Source organism: Mustela erminea, chromosome 11, assembly GCF_009829155.1.
Source record: "Mustela erminea isolate mMusErm1 chromosome 11, mMusErm1.Pri, whole genome shotgun sequence".
NCBI lineage: Eukaryota > Metazoa > Chordata > Mammalia > Carnivora > Mustelidae > Mustela > Mustela erminea.
The window spans coordinates 68,805,269-68,832,109 of record NC_045624.1 but is presented as its reverse complement, the minus strand read 5'-3'; the positions used below and the strand labels follow the sequence as shown (position 1 = coordinate 68,832,109).

At 38.5% G+C, this 26,841-nt stretch overlaps 1 protein-coding gene across 10 annotated transcripts in view; it reads left to right on the top strand.

Moving 5' to 3' along the window:
• Positions 1 to 8,042: 8,042 nt before the first annotated feature.
• Positions 8,043 to 26,841, top strand: part of PPP1R9A (protein phosphatase 1 regulatory subunit 9A) — a 304,191-nt gene continuing 285,392 nt past the window's right edge. For 9 of the 10 annotated variants that reach the window (XM_032306049.1, XM_032306048.1, XM_032306046.1 and 6 more), the window contains exons 1-2: positions 8,601 to 8,690; positions 10,432 to 12,060. In XM_032306049.1, the coding sequence (XP_032161940.1) occupies positions 10,666 to 12,060 (1,395 nt within the window). In that variant the 5' untranslated portion in view covers positions 8,601 to 8,690; positions 10,432 to 10,665. Of the gene's footprint in view, positions 8,248 to 8,600; positions 8,691 to 10,431; positions 12,061 to 26,841 lie in introns of those variants that run through there. The other variant, XM_032306040.1, reaches the window with a different exon arrangement.

The window sequence follows — 26,841 nt, the reverse complement described above, 5'->3', positions numbered from 1 at the left end:
TGAGCTATTTTACAATTCTTTGAAGTGTAGGTTGCCTGATAACAATGCAAAATAATTCCCACCTATAGACCTATAAGTTCTATCAGATAGAGGTTCACCTGCCTTCTCTCCATCACTGGGGAACAGGCCATTTTTGCTTTCATGTATACATTAACTTCAATATTTCTGATTTCCAAATGTATGTGTTTTTTAAAAAACGATCTCTCTTGAATTGGTTGCAATATCTTGCCAGTTTACTCATTAATGAATTAAATAAAATCATTAACACATTTTTATTTTTTAATCTGTATGGGAGTCCTGATTTTACCTTTTTTGAAAATGATCTTTCAACAACACCCGCAGTGTTTGTCTGCCTCCAAAAGTCCTGCATTTTCTGATGGAATTAGAATTTTAGTGGCTCTGAGAAGTATCCACCAGTTGGTTAAAACATTTCTGAAATCTCAACAAAGGTTAGCTAACCTATCACTGTATTCTCAAATTTAAATACATTCTGTCTAAGAGATTAAAGTTTTCTCTGTAGTTTTGATGTTAGAGGAAAGTTTTGAGCAGAAGGACTCAAGGAGTCTTCTCAATTCTTAGAAATGTGAGAACCACATTTATAAGTTTTTCTATCCTACTTAGATTGATGTAGAGAGCCAATCAGGACAGTAACTACAAAGCAATGGTTGTCATGATTTTCTTAACCAAAAAGCCAAGCGTCGACCTCCATAACCAAAAACATAGCAGGGAGGATGGAGTAGCATGGTTTCTGATACCTCCTGTTCATGGTCCCAGAGGCTCCCCCACACAGATCACAACACTCTACACAGCAGTAACCAAATAGTGATTCAGGAAAGAGAACTGTAGGTATATACTAGATATCGTAACTTATTGGATTCTAGTATCAGTAACATCATCTAGTTAGTGTTTCCCAAACATCCGCTCTCAGTCTAGCTGCACAACAGTATCAACTTTAGAACATTCTGGAATTTACTAGATTCCACCCTAGATATTCTTATTAGGAGAGCTGGCCTACAACCCAGGCATTTAAATCTGATCAAGCTCTCTAGGTGATTCTGATTTCCTTTTTATTATTTTTTAATTTTTTGAAGATTTTATTTATTTATTTGAGGGAGAAAGAGACACAGATAGCGACAGAGAGAGAGAGAGAGAGAGAGCGAGCATGACAAGCGGGGAGGAGAGGGAGAAGCAGGTGCCCACCTAGCAAGAGCTCAAGCCCAGGACCCCTGCCTGAGCTGAAGGCAGACGCTTTAACTGACTGAGCCACCCAGGCGCCCCTGAGTCATTTTGATTTTCACACAAGGTTTGGAGACAGCGGATACGATACTACAGATAAAGAGAAATACTTCCTAAATCTTGCAGTATAAATTTATGTGTTTTCTTATATTGCTCTCCAAGTGTTCTTTACCAGGCCAAGGACAGCTAATAATGTTCCTTGTTCATGCCTCACACTGTGCCAAGGAATTAAATCAGATAAACAAATTTTCTTATGGGCAAGGAATATAGCAGAGTCTTATTTAATAAAGATTCTATAAGCCACATACCTGGTTTCTTTTGAACTTAATTAATATACCAGGCATTTATTTTTTCTTTTAATTTCTAAATCCTACCAAGAACTATTCAATTGATTCAAAATCAATTATGTATTTGATTTCTACACAGTCAGCCTAAAAGGTAATAGTTTCTAAGAAACATTTTGTGTCAGTTCTGAATTGTTTGTTTCTTATATATTTCAGGTTTTACATACCCAAACATATGGTTAGAATCTTGCAGAGAAGTCTTAATTTTCCACAGTTGGAGAAAATTTTACTTAGAGCAAAATAAAAGCAATTGTCGGGTGCATTGACCTTGTGATTCAAAAATTTCAGAGAAGTGATCAGAAAGGTTTCAGTGAGGTGATGATTATGTCCAAATATTTTGGAAACTGTCTATATGTAAATATGTAACTTTCTGGGTCAGCACTCATCCGAGAGCATCTCAGTGTCGATTTTAGGCTTAGTGTTAGATTTTTGAAGGTGCATTTGCTTTCAGAAAATAAAGCTACAACACATAATAAATGACTATTTATTTATGCATCTAAATGCCTCATTTGGCCTTGGTCCAACTCTCCTCTGGATGAGCATGTGGTAGTCTATCATTTGGTTTTATGTAGCTCTTTGCTTAATCTCTGAGGCTCTAGAGACGAGTTCAATTTATGAATTTGCAAAATATGTATACTTTGCTAAATTATAGCACATTGTACTTAAATACATGTAATCTCTTATAAGAAAATTATTCAGGTTTCACAAAATCATGTCAGAGTAGCTTGTTAAATTTTAGAGCAAAGCAAAAAATTCTTTAAAAATCCACAAAATTCAGTTTCCTTTCCTTTAAAGCTACAATAGGTCAAATTTACATTCTTGGCAAAGATGATATCTTCTTTTTGTTTTGTTGAAATTGTAGTACTTAACTCCCTTCTAAAATTTTAATTAATATCAGCTCAATTTCATCTCACATTAATGTATTTGTTTCTATTCCCAGGATCATAAAATATGAATTTCATTTCCTTTGAGGACTCAGCTATGTGTTAGGCAGTTTTCAACTACTCATTATGCTGTTTCTGTAGCCATAAAATAAGTAAGAGATTCTTGTTTAAGTTTTGCCACAATTCAATATGGGAAATAGTAGTATATTATCTTTTTTGCATGGACATATACAGCCTTGGTGTCCATGGCTTTCTTTTTTTAAAAGGGAATAAACACTTGGATTGTAAGGCAGAGAATTATTAATGTGGAATTTAACAGCATTTTCCCTCAATTAGACAAAAATCAGGAGCAGAGTTAAGATACACGATTTTTTATACTAACTTGTTTCTTTAATTTATACAAATACATTAAAAAAAAAAAACTACAGTCTCCTAATTTCAGTTGGACAGGTTTTTTTTTTTTTCTTCTACAATACTAAGAAAGCCCAGAAAGTATGTGATCCATCTACACTTTTAGAATCTAATCAAAAACACTAGCTGAGTGAAAAAAAATTTGTTGTGGCTTAATCAAGAAACTAACTCCAGGGCCAGCAACACTTCCAAATACAATTACAGTGCTGGGTACTGTCCTAGGACATGAACAAAAGTATTGGTTGCTCTAGATCTGCCCACCAATTAGGATAAGTATTTGCTCATTATTCATCCAATTCAAAAATTTAATCGTGTAGAAACATGTAAGGCATGATGATATATTTTCAAACTTCATTTTAAAATAATTGTATCGATAACATTCTATGCTGGACATCAGAATTATAGCTAAGAACCTATGGAAAAATGTACTAACAACTCAGAACAAATTTTTTATTATTTCTTTTCTTTTTAAAAAAATTTATTTATTTGAGAGAGAGTGCTAGGTGGAAGGGCAGAGGGAGAGGGAGAGAAAGTCTTACGCAGACTCCAAGCTGAGTGCAGAGCGTGATTTTGGGCTCAGTCCCATGACCCTGAGATTCTGAGCTGAAACTGAGAGTCTGGTGACTCAACTGACTACAGTGCTCAGGCACTCCTTATTTCTAAAAGCAGATAATCGCATCTACAAGTTAAATACTAGAGTTTTGTTTTTGTTTTCTTTTTAAGTAGACTCTATGCTCAGCATGGAGCACCACTTGGGGCTTGAACTCCTAACCCTGAGATCAAGACCTGAACTGAGATCAAAAGTCAGATGCTTAACTGAGTCACCTACACACCCCTAATACTGGAGTTTTTTAAAAATGTTTTTTTATAACTTGGATTTTTTTACCAAACAGGACTATAATGGACCTCCTCAAGATCTAGTTCTGTTACTAGAACCAGACTGGAAATGGAAATAAAAATCAAAGAAATTTCCTGTTTAATTGTAGACAAACAGGGGTGTTTATTTATGAGCTTTAATAATTAATTCACCAAAGCTAATGCCGTAGAACAGAGAAGCTACTGACATAGTTTTGTTATTCTTTGATTCCTTCCTCCATATTTTCACAACTAAGAGTATTTTGGACAACCATTTCCTCCAACAGTTGTGTGCAAAGAAGAGCTATGCTATCATATAGCTCAAGAAATAGGCTTAGCATTTCTAAGGTAAAAGAATAATGAATATGAATTCCAGTAAAATGTTTTCAACTTGAATCTCAATTTGACACTTTGCTACCTGTTCTTTCCATGAAGGATTACCATGCCTCTCCCATTTTGTTTCTGTCTTGAAATATAACATTATTCTGAAGCAGAGGAGACAACATGTCAATCCCAAAGATGCCAGAGTTCGGGTGCCCTTTGGGGGTGGAGAATTGGCACATAGAATGCCACCACAAGAATCCTTTTGCCAGAGGGGCTAATCGGCTGAAAGTAAAATGGGCTTCTGTAGGAACAGATAATACCTCACACTTGTTATTAAACATGCAGTTTATACTATTGTAAAACTGAAAACTGAGAAGAATGTTTACGGCAGCTATTGTTTCAAACTTAGAAGCAGCGACAGTAATGAAAACATCATACCAATGTCTAATCCAATAAAATCCTTGGTTTACTGTGTTTTGTATGGGCAACCAAATAAAGTAAAAATAGGGAATAAAACAGAGGAGGTATCACTTTAGCGTGAACACACTGTAGATCTATTGTGCTATATTTGTAGAGCTAACAAATTAACAGCAACTTAAAAAATGACTTTAGGAATCCCAAGAAGTTCCATAGTTTATTACTTTCAAATAAAAGTAAATACTCAAACCCATCACGAGCCTACTTTTAGGTGGAACAGCCAAGATACTGGATGTATTGTAGAATGAGAAATCGATCAAGGTGATGGTATAAATTTTCAGTGGCATGGCCAAGGCATGAATGTAGGTAGAAAGCAATGCTGAATCATTATCAATTTATTTGGGCAGAAATGATACCTTCTAGATTAGAAAATCTGTTTATTGATTTAAGCTTAATTTTGTAGTTAGTAACACAAAATCAGACTGATCAGAGATATCTCTTGTATTCTGAATGTAAGCTGAAAACTTACATTCAGTCTTTTACTGAAATGTAGTTCATCTCTACAACGGAGTGTGTGCGGAATATCAAAAACCTAAAACACCGTAAGGCAGACTTCAATTTTTACCCTTAAATAGGTAAAAAATTTTAAAATTTAAAAGATGGACCTTTAAGATATCCGAATACCAACATTCACATCTGAAGGGGACAAAGCACTCTGGTATTTGCAAATGTGAAATAAGCGGTTATAAATATGTTTTTGGCAACCAAATTGCTTCATTACTATCAACACATTTTTCTTATTAGTATTGGTAAAGAAATAGTAATAGGAGTAAAATATCCTTTTATGCTAAACCTATGTGTAAACTTACTTATATAAAGTGCTCTTCCATTATTTTGTGTATTGCATAAAGAGATTATTGTGGAGACCTTTAACTCTGTTCTAGTCTTTTCTCTCCAAGACCTTCTGTTAATATACAACCAGCCAGGTGCCTTCCTGCATTAAATTATGGCATGAAAGGCAGGTTTCAGGCTTATCTTAGTGAATATTATCTAGTCTTAAATTTGATTCAGGCTTAATTTATAACTGTACCCAATATTTCACTTACACTTATGAATAATAATAACTCTTTGACTAGTTACTCAGAATATCCATTATGAGAACTTTAAAAATATATTGAGAAAACCCCTAAAACAACATAGAGTACATTTTGAACTTTTTTTTATTTTAAAGATTTTATTTGTTTTAGAGAGAGAGCATGAATGCGAGAGGGAGGGACAGGGGAAGGAAGAAGAGCCTGAGAAAGACTCTGAAGCCAAACAGGCATTGAGCTTGGAGCCAGAGACCGGGCTTTGACTAGGTGACCTGGAGGTCAGGACCAGAGCCGAAATCAAGAGTCTGCTGCTCCACCAACTGAGCCACCCAGGTGCCCTACATTTTGTACTTTTTATCTACTAATCTTATGGTCCATTTTTACTAATCATGGTATTACTGATTACAAAGGAACTAAGAATAACAGTCCACAATATCCTCCAGGACTTATGAAAGAAATCATATAGGAAAATCATCTGCCCCAATGTATTGTACTTTGTATTCCACTCATGTCAATACTAAATATCACCTGTTATACCCTAACACTGCTCCAACCCCTTTCCAACTGGAAAATGCAAAATGTAGGACCTTGAATCTCTCAATACATTAATGAGCTACTAAACTAAGTTTCAACCCTCATAAAGTCAATATGCCTTTTTTAATTTATAGAAATGCAAACGTTGTCTAGGATAGCACTGTCCAATAGAAACTTCTGTGATAAAAATGTTCTGTATCTACACTGTTCAATAGGGTAGCCTCTAGCCATTGAGTTCTTCAAATGTGGCGGGTGGGACTAAGGAACTGAATTTTTAATTGTATCTGGTTCTAAGTAATTTAAACAGCCACATGTATTGGTTAGTACTGGTCTAGTAGATTCTTAAAATAGGTAAGTGTTAGAACTGGAAAGTAGATTATGGGCAATCAAGAAATCTTAAAATTATCAGCTTTATGTTTTAAAAACTCTGTCATTCATTCCTTCAGTATGAATTTTTCCAGAAGGTTCACATTAAAAAAAAAAAACACACACAAAAACCAACCAAATTCTTTAGGTTGCTTTTCTGTATGAATCATCTTTTTGCAAAGAGGTGTAAGACTGATTTTATTGCCAACTCTGCCCCCTCTTCTACAGACAGAACTCAGTGATTAGGTTCTTGCATTTATTTAGGTTACTCTCCTAAAAAACATGGTTTCCATACTGCAAATAAATGACAGGAACTTTTCCACTAAATTATCCCAGACAGCACAAATGTTCTTTCCAAAAGTGGAGACTGGAACCACAGCCCCCTCACGTTGCCTGCTACATCTGTTTATGCTTATAGAAGTGACATCCACTTTGTAGACAGAGAATGCCAATTTCTTGGGAAAGCACCCAGAATTTGGTGAGCTTGAAGAAAAAAATTCACTGTTCAAAATACTTAGAATTGAGTAACTACAAAGGCTTTTTGAAATTAAGTGGGGAGAGATTTTGCTTCCAGGGTATAGATTCTGTATACAGACTTGCTGGAGTTCATATCCATCTACAATCATTTAGTAGCTGATAAAGCTTTGGGTAAGTTACAAAACTTCAGTTTTCCCATCTGGGAAATGCAGATAATTATAGTTCCGTTGGGAAAACTTGTTTAAGACTTTGAAATGGGCAAAATTATCACAGGGAGTTCTTTCAGTGGCAGGCTGGATGTTATCTACAGGAATCTCGTTTTTTGGTTCTAAGGCAGTCTGCACCTTTGACCTTCGATAAGGCCATTTTACTATTTTATAAGCTGTAGAAAGTAATGGTAATGTAAATGTTCTTATCTATAGAAATGCAAAATTACTTTGTTTTTCTTAGAGATACCATTACTTCCCTGTAGAACAGATAATTCGAAACATTTCATTTTGAGGCCTTATAGAGTTTTAACCAGTTTGGCCTCTTTACGGATTGTCCGTTAAGATCTGCTCTTTACATCCTTGTTGGAATGGGTTGTAACATCTTGCGATTCCCTCCCTAATTAATGAGTTAAATGATATTTCTGACACATTTTTATTTTCTATGTCCATGAGAGCTACGGTATTACCTTCTTCAAAAATTATCCTTTAGTCATTTCTACCCTGTGGAATATTTGGGAGGATTGGTTAAAAAATCCACATTGATCCTCATGATCAGTTTCGTATTTTGCCCCAAGGCTGTAACACTTCCGGTCTTTGGGCGTGGGCGGGAGAGAAGGGGGAGTAGCGGCAAAAGGGGGAGGTTGGGGGTCGGAAAAATTCTATCCTGACGCGAACGTCGGAAGACCTCCTCATCCTTTTCTTTTTTAACAGTGGAGACTTGAGGTCAAGGTGGGTGTTAGGCGGGGCACAGTGGCCTAGGTGTTGGCCTTCCCCGCCTGGTGAGTGGCCTGGGGTTTTAGATGCCCTGGGGTCATCAAGTTAATGCAGACTTTGTGGGGGCCCAGCAGCGGGCCGAGCGGTAGCCCAGTTTGCGCCGAACCAACCCCTCTCAGCAAGGCCGAGAGGAGAAGAGAGCAGGCCTTGCCCCAGGCCCCGGAGGCCCCTAGCCCGCGGCCGAGGGGGTGGGGCGGCCTCTCCTCGGGCCGGTGCTTTTCGCCCTCGGTTGGCCGCCAGAGGCTCCCTCTCTCTCTCCCTCTCCTGGGATTTTGCTGCCGGGCTCCCTCTCTCTGCGGCCCTAGAGTTAATCCCATCAGCCGAGGTGAGGCACCTGTTACCCTGGGCCTTCCTCACCCCCGCGGTCTCTCCCCCACTACACCTGGGCTCCCGGGCGGCCCAAACGGCCCGGCGCGGGTGACCGCACGTGGGCCAAGCCCCTTCCGCGCCGGGACCCCAGCCCCAGGCCGGCCCGAGTGTGCGAGCGTGTCGCGGCCCGGGCCGCCGCCCGCCCGCAATGGCGTTGGGGAGCGCAGCGCGCCTCCCGGGGCCGCCCGCCGCGGGCTGGGCGCGCGTGGGGGCCGCGGCGCGAGTGGAAGCGGCCGCCGCAGCCGCCCTCCGCGCTGCGCCGTGAGCGGCGGGTGGAGGGGCGCCGAGCCGGCCGGCGCGGAGAGAGCCGCGGCCACCGTGGGGCGGGGGGCGCCTCTAAGGAGGGGGGTGGGAGCCGCGGCCGCCCGACCCTCCCCGCCGGCGGCGGCTCCCGCTCGGGTAAGGGGGAGGCTGTGCGCGGGGCGAGGAGTTGGGGAGGGTGGAGATGAAGAGGAAAAAAATCGGGATGTACAAAGGCTGAGTTGCAGGCTGGGGGTGGGGGTGGGTTGTGGTTGGGGAGCGATAGGTTGAGGATCGGAGGCATTATCAGTGGGATCTATTGTTTCCTGGCACATTGGGAGGAAAAACAAAGGGATTTATTATCATTACCCTGTAATTTTTTTTTTCTTTTTCTTTTTTTAATGTGGCTAGGGAGCTCGGCTTTCCCCGTGCCACACTGGGATCCGCCTGGCAGCCGCCGGGAGCCGCAGCCAATGTGTTAGGACTTCAGGTGCTTTTTGGCACAAAGCTAGACTGCGACCTCCTACCATAGCGCTTGGCGTCACCTGCTCTCCCGGCCCTGCCCCGGGGCCGAGGGATTGCGTCCCGAACCAGGCTTGGGAACCGGCTGCCTCTCAAGTTGGTGTTATTTATGTTTGTCTTTTGTGAGGGCAGGTTTTGAGTCCCCCGGCGGCCCCATCTCCCCCGCCCCCGCCCCCTCGGGTTCGAATTGGCCGGGGAGGGAGTGGGGTGTACGTGGGGGGGGGGGAGGGGAGGGTGTGCAGGGCTTAAACAAATGTCAGGGTACAAGGAGATTGTCGATGCTTTACAAAAAAAAAAAAAAAAAAAAAAAAAAGGCACCACACTCTCAAGCCTTTCTTGTTTGTCTGCATGGGCCATGCATGCGTGCTGGGCCAGAAGCCGAGTTTGGAGGCGGTTTAAGTGAAAGTGTGTGCTTCCTCAGCTGATGGTGCGTGAGGGTGATATGGCTCGGCCTAATATTAAAAGACAAAACAAAGCAAAAACAAAATGAAAAATCTTTGGAGCTACATTGTCTGCGCCTCAGCGGATCTTGAAGTATTTGATTACTGGCATATTGATATAAAATCCAGCTGTGGGCTAGTGGAGACCAGCAAGCATGCATTGCGTTGCATTCTGAGCTTGTAGTAAGTTAGAGGAGTAAACAAATCAGGACTATGAAAAGAGGGCTCATGTTATATTTGCTTTCTGATCGTCACGTTCTGCATTTATTCCCATGATATTCTACATCTCACTCTATAATTAATAGTATCCACGCTTAGGAAACTTCCAAATATTACATGTGAGTGCACTTAGAGTGAAACTTATTTTCATTTAAGAACTTTCTTCTGCTTGTTTTGGTCTGAAAATGTACTAATGTTGCTCGGGGGATGCTGTACATGAGAATATTGGACCAAAGAGGGTGAACTAAGCTTCTGTAAGCATATTTTGGACTTTGGAAACATAGATTCCAAACTTTGAATTGTACTTATACAGAAAGAATAAATTCTACCTGATGGGGAGCACCCCAAATGAAATTCATTTTTCTGAAGGTTTGGTGATATCTTAAAGATCTGTGAACTGCTGGTTTCTTTGAAGGTCATTCACAAAAGCAACAGAAACTTAGGCTGAAGTTATGTACTTGTACTCATGTGTAACTTGTATGTGTGTCAGTATATGATTTCTGTAGGGATCTCCAAATTGTGTTTGAAACATTTTTGTTATCTAAGACCAATTAGAGGGATAACTTTTAAATTCTTGGCTTTTAAATTCCCTTATCAATAAATGATTTTTTTTCCTGTTTGACATATGGCTAAGCCACATTGAAAAGTGTATTGTTAGTTGACTGAACTTAGATTCAAATAAGTAAATGAATTTAGAAATTCATTCTTTTCTGTTACAGATGAACCTCTAGTCTTGCTTTGAAAAAGCCATTTTGTGTAACCCCTGACTGAATAATTTCCTAATACACCTGTTGGGAGGATCACTGATACAGTATGGCATTTGAGAGGTACTTTTTCTTGACCAAATACTGGTGATTAGAGAAGAGAGGTGTTTTGTTTTTGTTTTTTGTTTTTTGTGTTTTTTTTTTTTTCCTGATCATTATGAACATTGGCTTTTCACCCCTGAAGTAAAAATGTTGAAAACCGAGTCTTCAGGTGAACGAACCACTCTCAGAAGTGCCTCTCCTCACAGGAATGCTTATAGAACTGAGTTCCAGGCACTGAAAAGTACCTTTGACAAACCCAAGTCAGATGGGGAGCAAAAAACAAAAGAAGGTGAGAGCTCCCAGCAGAGCAGGGGGAGGAAATATGGCTCCAACGTCAACAGAATTAAAAATCTATTTATGCAGATGGGTATGGAACCCAATGAAAATGCTGCAGTCATTGCCAAAACAAGGGGGAAAGGTGGACCTTCATCTCCACAGAGAAGAATGAGGCCCAAAGAATTTCTGGAAAAAACAGATGGCTCGGTTGTTAAGTTGGAGTCCTCTGTTTCCGAACGAATCAGTAGATTTGACACAATGTACGATGGCCCTTCATATTCTAAGTTCACAGAAACTCGGAAGATGTTTGAGAGAAGTGTGCATGAGTCAGGACAGAACAACCGCTATTCCCCAAAGAAAGAGAAAGCTGGAGGGAGTGAGCCTCAGGATGAGTGGGGTGGCTCGAAGTCCAACAGAGGCAGTACCGATTCCTTGGACAGCCTTAGCTCCCGGACAGAGGCTGTCTCCCCAACTGTGAGTCAACTGAGTGCAGTGTTTGAGAATACCGATTCCCCCAGTGCCATTGTTCCTGAGAAGGCTGAGAACAACGCATACTCAGTGACTGGCCATTATCCCCTGAATCTACCATCTGTTACTGTTACAAATCTTGACACTTTTGGTCACCTTAAGGATTCTAATTCTTGGTCTCCTCCAAGCAAACACGGTGATGATGCAGAGGATTCTCAGAAGGGTCATACAACTCCGGGACCAGAAGTGGCTTTGAAAAGTACCTCTCTAGCCTCCATACCCAGTGAAGAGACACAGCAGAGCGAGGAAGCTGAGGACTCCACATCCAACCAAGAGACTCCTGTCGGGATTGACAGAGACGTTCCTGAAGAACCTTGTGCTGACACTAAGGCAATGCCCGAGTCTGAAATCCCTTCACCACAAAATGAACCTTTAGAAGACGCCGAAGCTAATTTAGTTGGGAGTGAGGCAGCAATGCATCAGAAGAAAGAACTGGCAGGTGGTGATTTTACCTCTGCTGATGCTTCTGGATCCAGGTGTGGAAAGGAAGTACCTGAAGATTCGGTTCATTTTGAGAGTTCCCATGTTTACATGCACAGTGACTATAATGTATACAGGGTCAGGTCCAGGTATAATTCAGACTGGGGAGAGACGGGCACTGAGCAGGATGAGCAGGAAGAGAGTGATGAAAACAGTTACTATCAACCTGATATGGAATACTCGGAAATTGTTGGATTGCCAGAAGAAGATGACATCCCAGCAAATAGAAAAATTAAGTTTAGTAGTGCTCCAATTAAGGTAAGTATGTTTTCTCAGTTTGTTTTTGAAATTTCCAAGTTGTGTTTTTTTTTTTTGGTATTTGGGCCTAAATGTATGTAGAATAGATTTGACAACTATAAGGAAGTCACGGTTGTTGATATACAAATGTTGTCAAGTGATTTTAAAAGTTTGGGGGATGTCCACATATTTCCTAATATACTTTAGGATTGCTTAAACCGGTATTGACTAATAGTAAAGTTGAAGAAGTTTGAGGATTGTGAGATACATTCCAATGGACTGGAGTATGAATAATATGAACCCGGAAAACCGGGAGTGTTAGTTTGAAAATAGAATTACCTCTTTAGTTCTACTAAAAGTACCCATATGTAATAACATTTTCTGAATCTGGACCCTCTAGTATATGAGGCATAATGTACAATGAGAAAGTCATGGTTGACCTTGAAATAATAGTCTTTATTTACTTGCTTAAAAAATTCTTGAGTTCTCTCTTACTTAAGTGTAAGTGGATTGTGAGGAATGTTGAAACTTACTATTTTTTTTTTTGTACTGCTACTTAGTAGCGAAAGTTTGATTCATGGAAATATATTAGCGGACTTAAATACTTTAATTGGAAAGCTATGACTGTGATTAGCTTTGAGTTCAGAACTTGTGATGTAGCCCTGAAATGAAATTTTATGAAAGGAAATTAAATTGATTTGTCATTCATGTATATGTTTTTACCTCTTAAAAGCTGGATAAATGCCAATTAGATTCAGATGCTCTATTCTAATGACTTCACTTACTTAACATTTGGTGTAGAAGAAATAGCACAGCGTACATCAGAAGCAGGGGGTGAAGCATTATTAGCTGATAATGGCGGGAGGGGCAGGAGGTGGTGGGTTGAGTATCACAGTCTCCTGGAATGCTTTTTCAAAGTGTACTTGTCCATCAGCCTCCGTCCTAAGATTCTGGCAGGCCCTCCTAGGGGAATCGAAGGGTTGTGGTGGTAGAAATGTGTAGATTGAAACCACTTTCTAGGGACTCCCAGCTTGTCCTGTGTGTATATATAATAGATTTGGAATTTGATGTGATGTCTTTTAAAGGAATCTGAAATCCACTGTCTATTGTCATTTCCGTCTTTTGAAACTTCCATATAAGGCTGTAAGAGAGAGAATTTACAAAGCAAAGAGAAATTTGACTTTGCTCTGATTATGAAATACTAATTTGAAATAAATAATCTATGAAATTATTTATAGGTGTTAGTAGGCAGTTCATTTCATTAGGGTAAGACAAAATTTCTGGGTCAGAATGGGCCATGCCGAGTTACACTGTGTTTAAAATAACTAGAGATGTGAGTGTGGTTTCTGAGTAAGCTAAGTTTCTTTGCTGTGTTTTCCCACTTTCATTTGTGAGCCTCTCCCCTAAACCTCGGCCCCCCACTCCCCAAGTCTTAGGCTCTCTCTTTAGAGGTGTCTTTCCATCAGGCTTATCCAGGGAGTTCCTAAATTTCGCTGTGCATGTTCCCTTCCAAGTGCTCTCCTTTGAGCATCATCTTTCTACCCCTTAGGAAGAAAGCAATAAGATTAAATTGTTTTACAGTGAGCAAGGCAGGAATAACTGAAATGAACTCTTCAAGGAGTTTGTTAAAACCAGTGACTAACTCCCTAATGGGGGATAGCAGCTTAACGAAAATTTATCAACTAGAACACTACCCACTCGACCAAATGGGGCACCAGCCTTGTATTTGCGTCCGGAGCTGCACAAAATGTAATACATGGTGATGGGTTTAATGCATTTTAAAGGATTTCTTATTGAAATATGGCTGTTCATAGGTGAACAAACCAGGTTTGGGATATGATATTCTGAAATTCAAGTGATTTTTCCTACTGTTGCTTATAACAAAAGCATTTTGCCTTTTAATTTTCATGTAATAAATTATGTATTTTATATAACAAGGAATGAAATAGATTACATACATATAAGTTGTAACACATTTTATCAAGAATAAGGTTTGTGAAACAAAGATAATGTACTAGGTTTTAGTGGGCAGTTAAAAGTATTAGTTGGAGTGGATTAAGTTTGCAAACAGAAGATTCATTCTTAGCCCTTTGTAATGAATAAGACAATTATTCTTTCTTGTTGTTCTCACTGTTTAACATGTAAGTGGATTCACTTGGAAATCTTGAGAGTCACTTTTCTACTGGTACTGGGGCTGGTAGTATTTAGATTATTCTCCAATTAAGATTTTTGCCTCAGAGGGTGGTAACAATGAAGTTCAACAAGTGTTTATTGAAGGCTTTTCATGTGTCTGTGCTCATGCTGTTTGAGGTAGAAGGCATGCAAATCTACAATGTTGCCTCTTTCCTATGTGAGCTGGTTGACTCGGTTCTTCAATACTTGTTATTTAAAACACATATAACACAGTCTGAAAACCTGTGCTGAAATGTCTCATGTCCTATGAGGACTGTAACTGTCCTTGGCTGTGCTAAATGCATGGATTGAACAGGATTTGATAAACCATTTGGAAGGAAATACACTGTGCCATTCCCTATGTATGTTTCATTATTCCTTTTGTAAAGTTGCACTTACAGAATGGGAGATTATGATTTCCAACCTAAACCTTTTCTTTTGAAATTTAAACATACTGCCTCTTTCAGCAACCAAAGGTGACATACTCTTTACAGAAATGATCTTTAGAACTTTTACATTCTTTTCCTGATATTCTCATTTACTCTTCACCGGAGTAAATATTCTCAACACTTTTAGGCTTTTGTTTTACATCTTGTGTATGATCTTTATGTGTGTGATCATTTTGTCAGTTGTTATTTCAGTTCTTCTATAGATTTTTTTAAATAGATACTTTACTGAGACGTCTTAAATCTGGATCTAGGAAAGCATCAAAATGATAGCTGATCTTTCCTGTGTAGCGTATTACTTATACATAATCGGTGACATTTAGAAATGGATTGTTTCTTAATGGATAGGTTGATGTGTTTCACAGTGTTGTGGAAAATTACAGTGGTATTGATTAATAATGGAAAATATAAAATCCAAGTTTGAAATATGGAGTGAGAGAGTGTTATGAACCATGCTAATTTGAGCTATGGAATTATGCCTTCATTCTCAGGAATTTCTCAAAACCAAGAGATTGAATTAATTAGCTTTGCTTTAAATGAGCCCAGGAGAGAAGTGATGACATTTTTCATTATTGTTTTCTATTAATTTGGAATATTTACTGAGACCTTGCTACGTGTGGGTTAACAGTGCAATATACTATAAAATGTAATAAATACAGAAAGTGACTGGAGCTGATCAGGTCAGCAAATGCCAGGAGGTGGGGAGTGGATAGCCCCTTAAGGATGGTTCTTGGGCTGTTCTCCTGAACTGTTCCTGGATGCTCTTTCTAAGGTCACTGCAACCCTTTTAAGGCAGTCATAACCCTTTCTCTCTTTCTGGTAGTCTTATGTCCTTTGGATAGGTGTTCTTGAAACTTAGCATCGATGAAAAAGGGTATTTTCCTAATTCCCTTAGCAAGAAGGAGATTGCAGGGTTAATGTGACGGTATGTTGTGCTCTACCTTTCTGAATGTTCTCTCTAGCTGTATGGAGTTTGCAGAGCTGGGGTTCAAAGGAGAATCACCAAGGACTGCAGTGCTTCTCTAAATCTTACATGAGACTTGTTGAAAGTGGGGTCCCTTAGCATTCTCTTTCTTTTGGGGGGCTCCGAGTTGATACACAGGACATATATAAGATCTTTTATTTGGGAGGTGTTCAGAGTATAGTTCTGAGATTCAGATTTCGGTCATTCTGTTTCTTCAGATAGTCTTGCTCAGTGCTCTTAAACTTTAATATGCTTATGAAACCCCTGGGGATATTTTAAAGTGCGGATTTCTGATTCAGCAGTTATTTGGGGGGAATCACCTTGATGCAAAGGTTAACCTCCAAGCACATCACCAGCTTTCCCACGGGCTATACGATAGACAGGCTCAGCAACCAGATTAAATGTCTGAATCACAGTATTTATCAAATCAGTTTAAAACACACAGCCAGAAGCAAGAGGAAAGCCATAGGGAAAGTTTACACAGGTAAGGAGCAAAGTTTGGAGGGACCACGGAACCTGAGGCCTGGGTACACAATATTTATATGCCAGCCCTCTCACTTTCACATCACCTTTCCCACTAAGGGTGCGGTTATGAGGACCAGAGTTGATTTTTGAGCATGGGCTCCACATACTAATAATCCCCTCAGCTCATGATATCATGGTATTTGCTCTACAGAGGAGAGACGGTACAAGTACGCTTACAGACAGCGGTAGCTTTGCCAGTTTCCCTGGGTTTTATTTGTGTTTCTTGGGTCAGGCACCTGTGAGTCTGAAATAAGACCAGGCTGGGCGGTCTCGGTGGGTGGCTGGAACGGAGATGGCGTATCTGGCAGTCCAGAGATGGCACAAGGATGACTTGGTCTTTCCATCCCTTTTCTTTCTGCAAGGGAACTTCTTGTTTGTTCCATCAATATATTTTCTATTTTGGAATGTCTTTCCGCTTACTAACTTAACTATTTTTAGCACATCTTAAAAATTTTGCCTTCATTTTTAGAAGCTTATAAGCTGTTATTGTCTGTACCTAATTGAGCCTCTGAGTGTGGCCTTTACCTCCTTAAGTTATTAGCTTACTTACCGTTAGTGACCATCACTTATAAGTGTCATCCATCCCATTTGTTTTCTTTTTTTAATTTAATTTTATTATTATTATTTTTTAAAGATTTTATTTATTTATTTGACAGACAGAGATCACAAGTAGGCAGAGAGGCAGGCGGAGAGAGAGGAGGAAGCAGGTTCTCTGCTGAGCAGAGAGCCCAATGCGGGGCTCGATCCCAGGACTCTGGGATCATGACCTGAGCTGAAAGCAGAGGCTTTAACCCACTGAGCCACCCAGGCGCCCCCCCACTTGTTTTCTTGATCTATATAACAGAATTTAATATTGTTGAATAATATAGCAAATTCACAAATAGTAGGTCTCAGGTGAGATTGTGGATTCCTGAAAAGATCTCAAGTGTGTGCTGAGGCTGCTGGTTAACAGATCGCTCTTTAGAATATGATTGTGAAGTAGTTTTCTGACTTGTGACAAGAGCTGGTCACAAAATGTTGGGGAATCCTTTAATACATTTGCTTTTCAGATTGGTCTGCTATAGCTGGTTTTGTGGAATTGTGTTCTTTGAAGCTGACGCAGGTGTAAAGTTGTAAGGTGCGTGATAGTTGTGGATAGAAGAGTGGATTATGACCTCTAAATTCATAAAAAATTGGGGTCATTAAAATGTCACATCATAGACTCTTGTGTTAGAACACACAAGAGTTTTATACAAGAGTGTTAAGTTTTGTTTTTGTTTTTTTTTCTTTTTGGAAGATTTTATTTATTTATTTGAGAGAAGAACACAAGCAGGGGAAGGGACAGAAGGAGAGGGAGAATCAGAACCCCCGCTGAGCAGGGGGCCTGATACGGGACTCCATCCCAGGACCCCGAGATCATAACCTGAAGGTAGATGCTTAACTGACTGAGCCAGCCAGGTGCCTGACATATTTCTTAATATAAGTTGTGGAAAATATGCTCGAAAAAACATTACTCTAAGTAAATTTGAGATATATCTGATGAACTTGCTAAATCTAGAGTAAAAATTAAATAGCAGTTTGCAAACTATTAATGTGAGCTTTTTAAGAAAATGTTTTTAATTATAAAAAAAGCAGGAGGAAGCAGTTCTTGATAGACTCAGAAACTCCATTTCTTTCATTTTTTGGAAGCCTAAATTAATAAACTAGAGAAGAGTATAGGATTGTTGTCTTATTTAGTTTGTTTTTCTTTGGATAACTTTGATTTCGTAACATTTAAATTGGACTTCCTTTAACATTCTGATGTCTTGATTCATAACCAGGTAAATATGTCAAATATTTTAATGTACTATACACATTTAATGTACAAATATTTTAATGTACCCCTTTTCTAATATTGAATGTGTAGACTAATACCTCTTTTCTGTTTTACTAAACGCTGGTCATTTAGTCTGCAAAAAGGGGTTCTTTTCTACAACAAACTATTACAGACGTTTGCTGGCATTTATTTGTAGTAGATTTAGTTTTTTGTTTTTTGTATCAGCCATAATTTTTACCTTCCCCTCTAAACTTCCTCACAAAGGACACTGGTTGTTGGCATTAATGGATTTTAAAGGGAAGAGACTGTATTTAGGGGAAAATAACTTTCTATGTTATCCATGCCTTGTTTACCTTATTAACGCAGTTATATGCCCAACGGTAGTAATCTGATTTAAGTCTCATGTGCATTAGAATTTTTTTTTTTTCAACATCTTACTTCACCACTCAAGGACAAAAAAGGTTTCGGAATTTTTCTAGAGAGATACAGTTAGCTATGGGATAATATCTGCATAAACAAAACAAGCATTGCTATGTTAAACTCTGAATATCATTTCTTGGCTTTTGAGCTGTTATTTAATTTCTTTGCTTTTCTATTTAATATTCTTTTCTTAGTATTCTATGTTCTTCCTTTTTGGACCTATTGCACTTTTGTTCTTTTGCTTTATTATATTCCACAGTTCCCATTTTGAATGGGAAGAGATGATTCGTATTTTTTCTTCCTGGCTACTTAAAAATTTTTTTCCGGGTATCATTTCTTCATTGTGGTTTGTGACATAGGAATTTACGGATGAAAAATCCTTCGCGGTAGTCTAGTGTAATTTCCCCCTCACTCCCATTAGCTCTTCAGTAGCTCATTGCTGACAGATGATCATTCGGCTTCTGCCTTAATAATTCCACTTTTGGGGAGTTTATTATTTTGCAAGGTGAAAGGGAAGTTAGAAGGAGGGAAATGCTGTGTGTGTGTGTGTGTGTGTGTGTGTGTGTGTGTGTGTGTGTAGTTGTACAGCATTGTGAATACACTTTTTTTGTTTGTTTTTAATTGGCAACTTTTTATTGAGCTAAAATTCATATAGCATAACACTCACCATGCAGTTTGATGGCCTTCAGTATATTCACAGTGTTGTGCAGCCATCACTGTTATCTAATTCTAGAGCATTTCCATCACCCTAAAAAGAAACCTTGTGCCTGTTAGCAGTCACTCTCAATTCCCCTTCTTCCTGTATCCTCTGGCAAGCACTAATCCACTTTCTGTCTCTATGGATTTGCCTCTTCTGGACATTTCATATAAATGGAACCAGGGGCATGCTCTTTGAAAGGAACGTAGGAGACACAATGAATGTGACTTACGATATGTTAAAATTTTTTTATGTGTTTTTTAAAAAGGATTTTATTTATTTATTTGACACAGAGAGAGATCACAAGTAGGCAGAGAGGCAGGCAGAGGTGGGGGGAGCAGGTTCCCTGCTGAGCAGAGAGCCCTATGCAGGGCTCCATCCCAGCGCCCTGAAATCATGACCTGAGCCGAAGGCAGAGGCTTAACCCGCTGAGCCACCCAGGCACCCCGCGATATATTAAAATTTAAGTTATCCTGAGGACGTCAGACTGTAGGACAGTCTAAAGAGCAGGGGGCAAAAGAATTTTCTGGGAGCTGACATGGTCTAAAGAGCAAGTGACAAGGTGTGGGAGCAACAGATGCTGTCTGCCCCTTATGCAGTTTCATGGAGAGGAAAAAAAAAATCAAGCTGAGGAGACAGCAGGGTCCAGGAGGGGATGAGGGTATTTGTAAACCGAGGAAGAGCGGTGCCCGTGGCGAAGAGGACGGTTGGAACAGCTCCCTTGTGTGGGATACTGCACTTCCATGCATGTAATCTGAAATTGCTACTGATGGAGCCTAAGTGCTTGCTTCAGCGCGGGCTGTCGTCAAAGGCACGGAGAGCACTAATGCTGATTTCATGTTTGCAGTGGCCTGAGCACAAGGGACCCTTGTCCTTTTCCGATGATCTGATCAGCTTCTTTCCATCCTACTGCTCTGACGTTGCTTTCATTATTCTTTTATGTTCAGCGAGATCGTTCATAGACAAACTTCACTCTTTATCTTTAAAATTCTCCTCATTCTTTCATATTTTAATACAGATTTCATATGCCATACTTGCTGTTATTCGTAATGTAACCATTTATGAGATGAGTAATTTGGGGCAGGCACTCATTTAGTTTATTGCATGTTATTTACTGAAGCATAGTATCTAGATGGCTGTTAAATATTATTAACTGGTAATGAAAGTAACACCAAGAGTGACTTGGTATTCTGTAAACTTGACGGATTGCCTCTTGAGGCCTTGGCTTTCTTATTTGTAATGGAGGCTGTCTTACTTGTAAAAGACCCCTGCTCAGTGTTAACATCTTGTGATTTTCTGATTATCCTTTAAAAAGATTTGTACAGTAAGTACTGCTATCATATATATCTGTGCTGTTATTTCAAAGGGAAATGGACATCTTTGGTTGCAGTATAGAAATGAATTTAGATTAGTTGTTCGTGACAATGTAATTTATGCTGTAAATTATAGTTTAAAATGATTAAAATTATATATATATATATTTTTTAAAGATTTATTTATTTATTTATTTGACAGAGAGAGAGAGAGATCACAAGTAGGCAGAGAGACAGACAGAGAGAGAGAGGGGGAAGCAGGCTCCCTGCTGAGCAGAGAGCCCGATGCGGGGCTCGATCCCAGGACCCTGAGATCATGACCTGAGCCGAAGGCAGCGGCTTAACCCACTGAGCCACCCAGGCGCCCCTAAAATGATTAAAATTTTAAATCCAAGGGAGTACATTTTCATAGAGTAGTTTTTCAGAGCAACTCAACTTTTGGAAGTATGGGTTGAACTACATATTAAACACCCTGCTGAGGAACCTTAAGAATAAAGAAATGTTTTGTAATATAGTTGCTGACATATTAATTGCTTCACTCACTTTTGTTCTGGAAATAGCTTCATAGCACGGTTCAACATGATTGAGATATTGATATATATATATATTTTTTTCTTTTTTTTTTTGCAAAATTCCCAATTTTTCACTCTAACTTGCTCTCTCCTCACGCATCTATTCTTACAAAAAGGACAATGAATCAGGCCGAGTATAAAGATACCTGGAAATTTTATATTTCAGGAGGAGGAAAGTTTTGTTCTTCCCTTACTTGATCTGTTTTCAGAGGGATTGAAGAAAAGCATTTGTAGAGTTAAAACTTTCCCCCATATATTTATGTATCAGGAAAAGTGGTTTTAGATGAAATGGCTCATAGACCTGTTAGTCTCCTCTCTTTTTTTAAAGTCAGATAAGAGTTTTATTTTGGGGAAAGCTGATCCTCCAAGATGTTTTCTATACCAGTCGAAATATACTGGGCTAGATTGGAACATGTAGTGGTTGGCAAGGGTCTAAAAGATAAAGAGTCATGATTAAGAGGCTCCTTTCCAGGAGTGACCAGGTGAGAGGCTTGCAGAGTAGCTATTTGTGGAATTTTCCCGGTGAGGCTTTTGGACTGGCATAACCCTAAGAAACTGAGTGACTCTGTGCCTTCAGATCTGTCACTGTACAGTGGGGTGGACCCTTCTTTTCTCCACTTAAGAGCTGCCCTCCAAAAGTCACTTTTTACTTTTTACTTGTTCCTCTTTGAAAAGTATGTCAGGATAGAGTTCTGCAGAGGGTACATTCATGCTTGAAAATTTGTCTAATCTTGAATACAAGGATTTTATTTTATTTTATTTTTTAAGAGTTTATTTATTTATTTGAGGGGGTGGGAGGATCAGAGGGAGAGGAAAAAGCAGACTCCCAGCTGAGCACGGAGCAGGACATCGAACTTGATCCCAGGACCCTAGCTTCATGACCTGAGTTGAAGGCAGGTGCTTAACTGACTGAGCCTTCCAGTTGCCCCAATACAAGGATTTTAAATTGTACTCAGAATCAGAGGTACATGTTTGGGGTTTTGAAGAGTTTTCCTTCCACTGTAAGGGACCTCAGCTGGGGGGAGGGAAGGACAGGTTTATTGGTTGGTGTTTAATATCAACCTGTGAGTCCGTGCTGTATTGATGGGTTCTTTTACCAACCACTTGTTTCAGATAAAATGGATGTGCAAAGTTGTTTCATAAAGAAAGAAAAAGACATAAATTCACACTTGCTCTTTGAATCAACTGATATATATTACATATACTTTTAAAAGAACCCATTTCTAGGGGGGCGAAATGGCAGAAGTTACTGTAGGGTGTTTCACTATCATCTTGTACACTATACATAAGATGGATTTATTTTTAGAAGTTTCTTCTGTAGGTAGAATAATAAAGTGCAACAATTTAAATTGTGCAGGAGTTATTATATAATATACTATCCCCAGAGGGCCCATTTCCTCTTAGAAATTTCAAGATTGGTCACTAAACTTGAAAACACACACACAAACAAGCCTTATGAAAACAAAAACTGGATCAGAAATGAAAATCTACAAAATAGTAGGGAAAGCAGAATACAAAAATGATGATAACATAGAGCAAGTCTTCACTGACTTTTGATATATGTGCTTAACACTGGATTAGCATTAAAAGGGAATTAACCCTATATACAGTTTTTTGTTCAAGATCTAGAATTATCTATGATCATTTAGTATAGATTTCTAAAAATAAAATTATTGGCTAAAATATTTTAAAGCTCTTCACAGGGGTGCCTGGGTGGCTCAGTGGGTTAAAGTCTCTGCCTTCGGCTTAGGTCATGATCCCACTGTCCTGGGATCAAGCCCCACATCAGGCTCTCTGCTCAGCGGGGAGCCTGCTTCCTCCTCTCTCCCTCTCTGCCTGCCTATCTGCCTACCTGTGATCTCTGACCGTCAATAAATAAATAAAATCTTAAAAAAAAATAAAGCTGTTCACATACATACTGCCTGAATTATTATTTAGAAAGGTTGTATTAGTTTATAATTAGCATTGCATTGGAATGGTTTTCTCACAATTCCTGTACCAATAACTTGGTGTTATTTACATACTTTACAGTTTTCAGTTTGGTGGGTGAAAAACATCTCTATAATTTCTATGATTTATGCTGACATTGATGAGCTTAAATGTTTTCATGTGTTTATGGGCCTTTTTTTGGATATGAGTTCTGAGTGTTGTTTTTATGGTCAATGTGTTTTTTTTTGGTCAATGACTATTGGTAAGGAGTACATCAAAGTTGTTATTTGTCTTGGTAGAAAGTTGGTAGAAAGAACTGACATGTTTAATAATAGTCATAATAATTCATAGTAATGTCATAATAATTCATTATGATATATGCATGTAGAGTAATAGGATAAATGTATTACAGGTCATGTCTTCTAAAATTTTAAAGATGAAGACTTGCTATACCCAGTATACTGTAGGGTAAAAAGATTGGTTAAGTACTTAATTTGCATTTTTTTAAATAACATATAATCTATTATTTACCCCAAGGGTACAGGTCTGTGAATTGTCAGCTTAATATGCATTTTTATCATCATTTTACTTTCAGTGTATTTATACCTAGAATGAAGATTGAAAGCACATATGTCAGAATGTTAACTATGGTAATTCCTGGGTGGAGAGAATAAAGGTGATGTTTAAAAAAATTATTTATAGTTTTCTAGAGCTACTAAATTTTCTACAGCGAGCAAATGTTCCTCTCTTAATGATAGGTAAAAAAAGGTGATGGGAACACAATTGGAATGATCAGTGATAACAACTTAAGAAGTTGACAAAAACATTTTTTCATATCGTCCAAGATTAAAATGATTAATTTTTATTGTTATTTTCTTTGGAGGTCATTATGTCACAGAAAAATCTGGGGAGTATAAATTTATGGAATACTGAAAAAGCGTTGGTTTAAGAAAATGGGCGTACTTTTGGCAATTGAATTTATTAAGTGCATACTTTTTAATCCTTGGTAAAATTGATCCTGCATTTGTGGTTAAGCTTGTGAATATTATGGGGGGGAGATATTTCAGTGTATTTTAAATTATGATGATAACATTTGCATAGGTGTTAGATACTTTCCTTTAGTTGCTATTGTGTGTGTAAAAGTATGCTTTTAAAAACTGAGCATATATTTTGGATTTGAAGAGAAAAGTATATTTTAATGAGTACTCTTAATAAAAATGATAAATATTTGTTTTTAAAAGCCTAATAATTCTGCCACATGTTTTTCTTTCTAACCCTTTAAATTACTGAGCCTCAACAGCTTTTCTCTTTCAGAAGTTGAGAGAGTAGAGATGTCAAGTTTAGTACCTTGGCTATATGTAATCCTATGAAAACATTTGCATGCTTTCAGCTAAAAACAGGATTTTGAGTTCTAAGACTCCACAGTGTCCTTTTGAATATGTTTCCTGTCACAAAACACCAGCCAATATGTAGTTTCCTGTTGTTCTTCTTAACAAAAGTTTTAGGTGAAAAGAGATTCATTTGATGTATGATTAGGCTATATGGTAGTATATAATATTTTTAGTTAGGGTCAAAGGGTCAGTTCCTCTCATGCATTGGATTGGATAGTGTTCCACCTTTGAAAAGCTTTGGTAGATAATGCGGGAGCATATAGGTGATAACAAGAATATTTTTGTTGAGTGGCAGAGTTTTCTGAAATTAGAAGTTAGATGTATTGCTTCTGGCCTAATCGATCAACTGATAACTCAAATCTTAAAATTTTAAGCAATTCTGGCATTTTATAAGCTCTGGTGAAGTTGTAATTAAATTGCCTTATTGTATACACTGGTGCTGCCTTACCATTTTCCATTAGGTATACTTAAACCTTACTACATACAATGTGGCTAATAAATTCTGTTTGTATTTTATTGAATATTGATTTTACAGTAGTAATACTCCTATGATTGATTGTATATAATTTCAAGGATTGTATGAAGGAGAAAAGGCAACATTATTATGCATCTGACTAACTTTGAGATGAGACTTGTGTTTTTCAATTGGGAGATTCTGATGCTTGTGAAATTTTTATGTTGCTGGTTCCTTCTCTGAATAATGAGTTCTGTGAGTAGTATTTTTAAGGAACTAGAGAACCCTCAGGAGATTGCCCCATTTGCAAATATAGCAAATCAGAAGTTTTAGTTTGAAGTTACTTGGTTTTGGTTGTTTTGTGACATTCTTGCCCTTAATCTAGAAAGGAACCATTGACTAAGTAGAGTTGATTCCTCTCACTGGAGGATGGTGGAAATAGATTGTAAATATTAATATGAAATACTTTCTTCTGCAAGTTTTTATTTAAATTTGTTAGTTAACTAATCTGCAGTGTAATGTTAGTTTCAGGTGTAGAATGTGGTGATTCAGCACTTGCATACAACACCCATAGCTCATCACAAGTTAATGTGAAATACTTTTGAAGGTGTCTTTTTTTACCATGTGTTGTATTTAATGTTTAGGTAGTATTATTAGTTAAAGTTCTCCAGAGAAACAGAATCAAATAATAGAAGATGTGTTTGTGTGTGCTTGTGTTGGGGGGGTGAGGGAGAGACAGAGGGAAAGAGAGAGAGACAGATACACAGACAGGGAGAGATTTATTTAAGGTTTGGCCTACACGATTATGAAGGCTGTTGAGTCCAAGATCTACAGGGTGGGCTAGCAGGCTGGACATCCAGGGAAGGGCTGGTATCGTAGTTTCAGTCTAAAATCTGTCAAATTAGAGACTCAGGGAAGGACCCAGGCTGGAGGGTAAGGATTCAAGTCCAAAGACCATCTGCTGGAGAATTCCTTCCTGCTCAAGGGAAGTTGGTCTTTTGTTCAATTCAGGGTTCCACTGACTGTTTAAGGTCTACCCATGTTATGGAGGGTAATCTGCTTTACTCCGATTTAAATTGTTAATCTCATTCAAAAACACCCTCACAGAAACATCCTGAATAATATTTGGCTAGGTTTCTGGGCATTCTAGCCCAACCAAGTTGTCACATAAAATTAACTCTTACAGTTAGGTTTTCTTACTTGGTTCTAACCTCTGAAGCAGTTTTAGGAACAAAACAAAACAAAACAAAAACCTCAGTTTTTTTCCTCATATCTTAGTGGAGTTGTTCTGCTGTTTTTCTTAGAAAACTTGTAAACAGAATTCTTCCTCTTGGGGCAGTTTGTAATAGTAGTAGTAGTTCCAGTAGGAAGATCACATGGTTTGGAATCAGATTGGATCCAGATCCTGCTGACATATGATCTACTTAATAAAGTTTGTTTCCAGTTTGAAAGCAGGGACTTTGTCTTATGGTTTTGTCTTCAGGACTGCTACGGTGCCTGGCACATAGCAGGTACACAGTCAGTGGTGGTAACCTTTGATGTCCCTTATCCATGTTCCTTCCCCTTCCCCATTCCCTCTCCACATCTGAAGGTCCAAACGGGGATGATGGTGATAATATTTGTACATGTATAATGATTGTATAATTTATTTAAAAGTGAAATTCTTCAAGTTAGCAGTTAAAAATGAAGGCTGAGTGATCCCATTACAGATTGTAATCTTTTCTGGCCCCTGCTCTGGCTGGCCGAAGCTCTTGTGCTCTTTCATTTGGGAAATCTCAATCTATTGCCCTGTAAGATAATGACAGTTTATAACTAACCAGAAACGGTCATTGAAGTATGGTTGCATGAGATATAGCTGTGAGAGTTGAAGGGGGAAAGTATTCATTTTGCCTTAACTTTATTTCTGCTTTGAGTGATCGACCAAGCTTGTAATTAGTTGCAAGAAAATATAAAAATTGAGGTTCCATACGAAAGTTGTAAAGCTACTTAGAAATTACAGTAATTTGCTACAACTTTGGTAAATTGTATATGTGAATATGTCTGTATTCTTACATGAAAATTGAAAATTTAATTAAAGAAGGCAGTTGAATTATTTCTTAACATTTAGTCTCTTCCCCACATTTT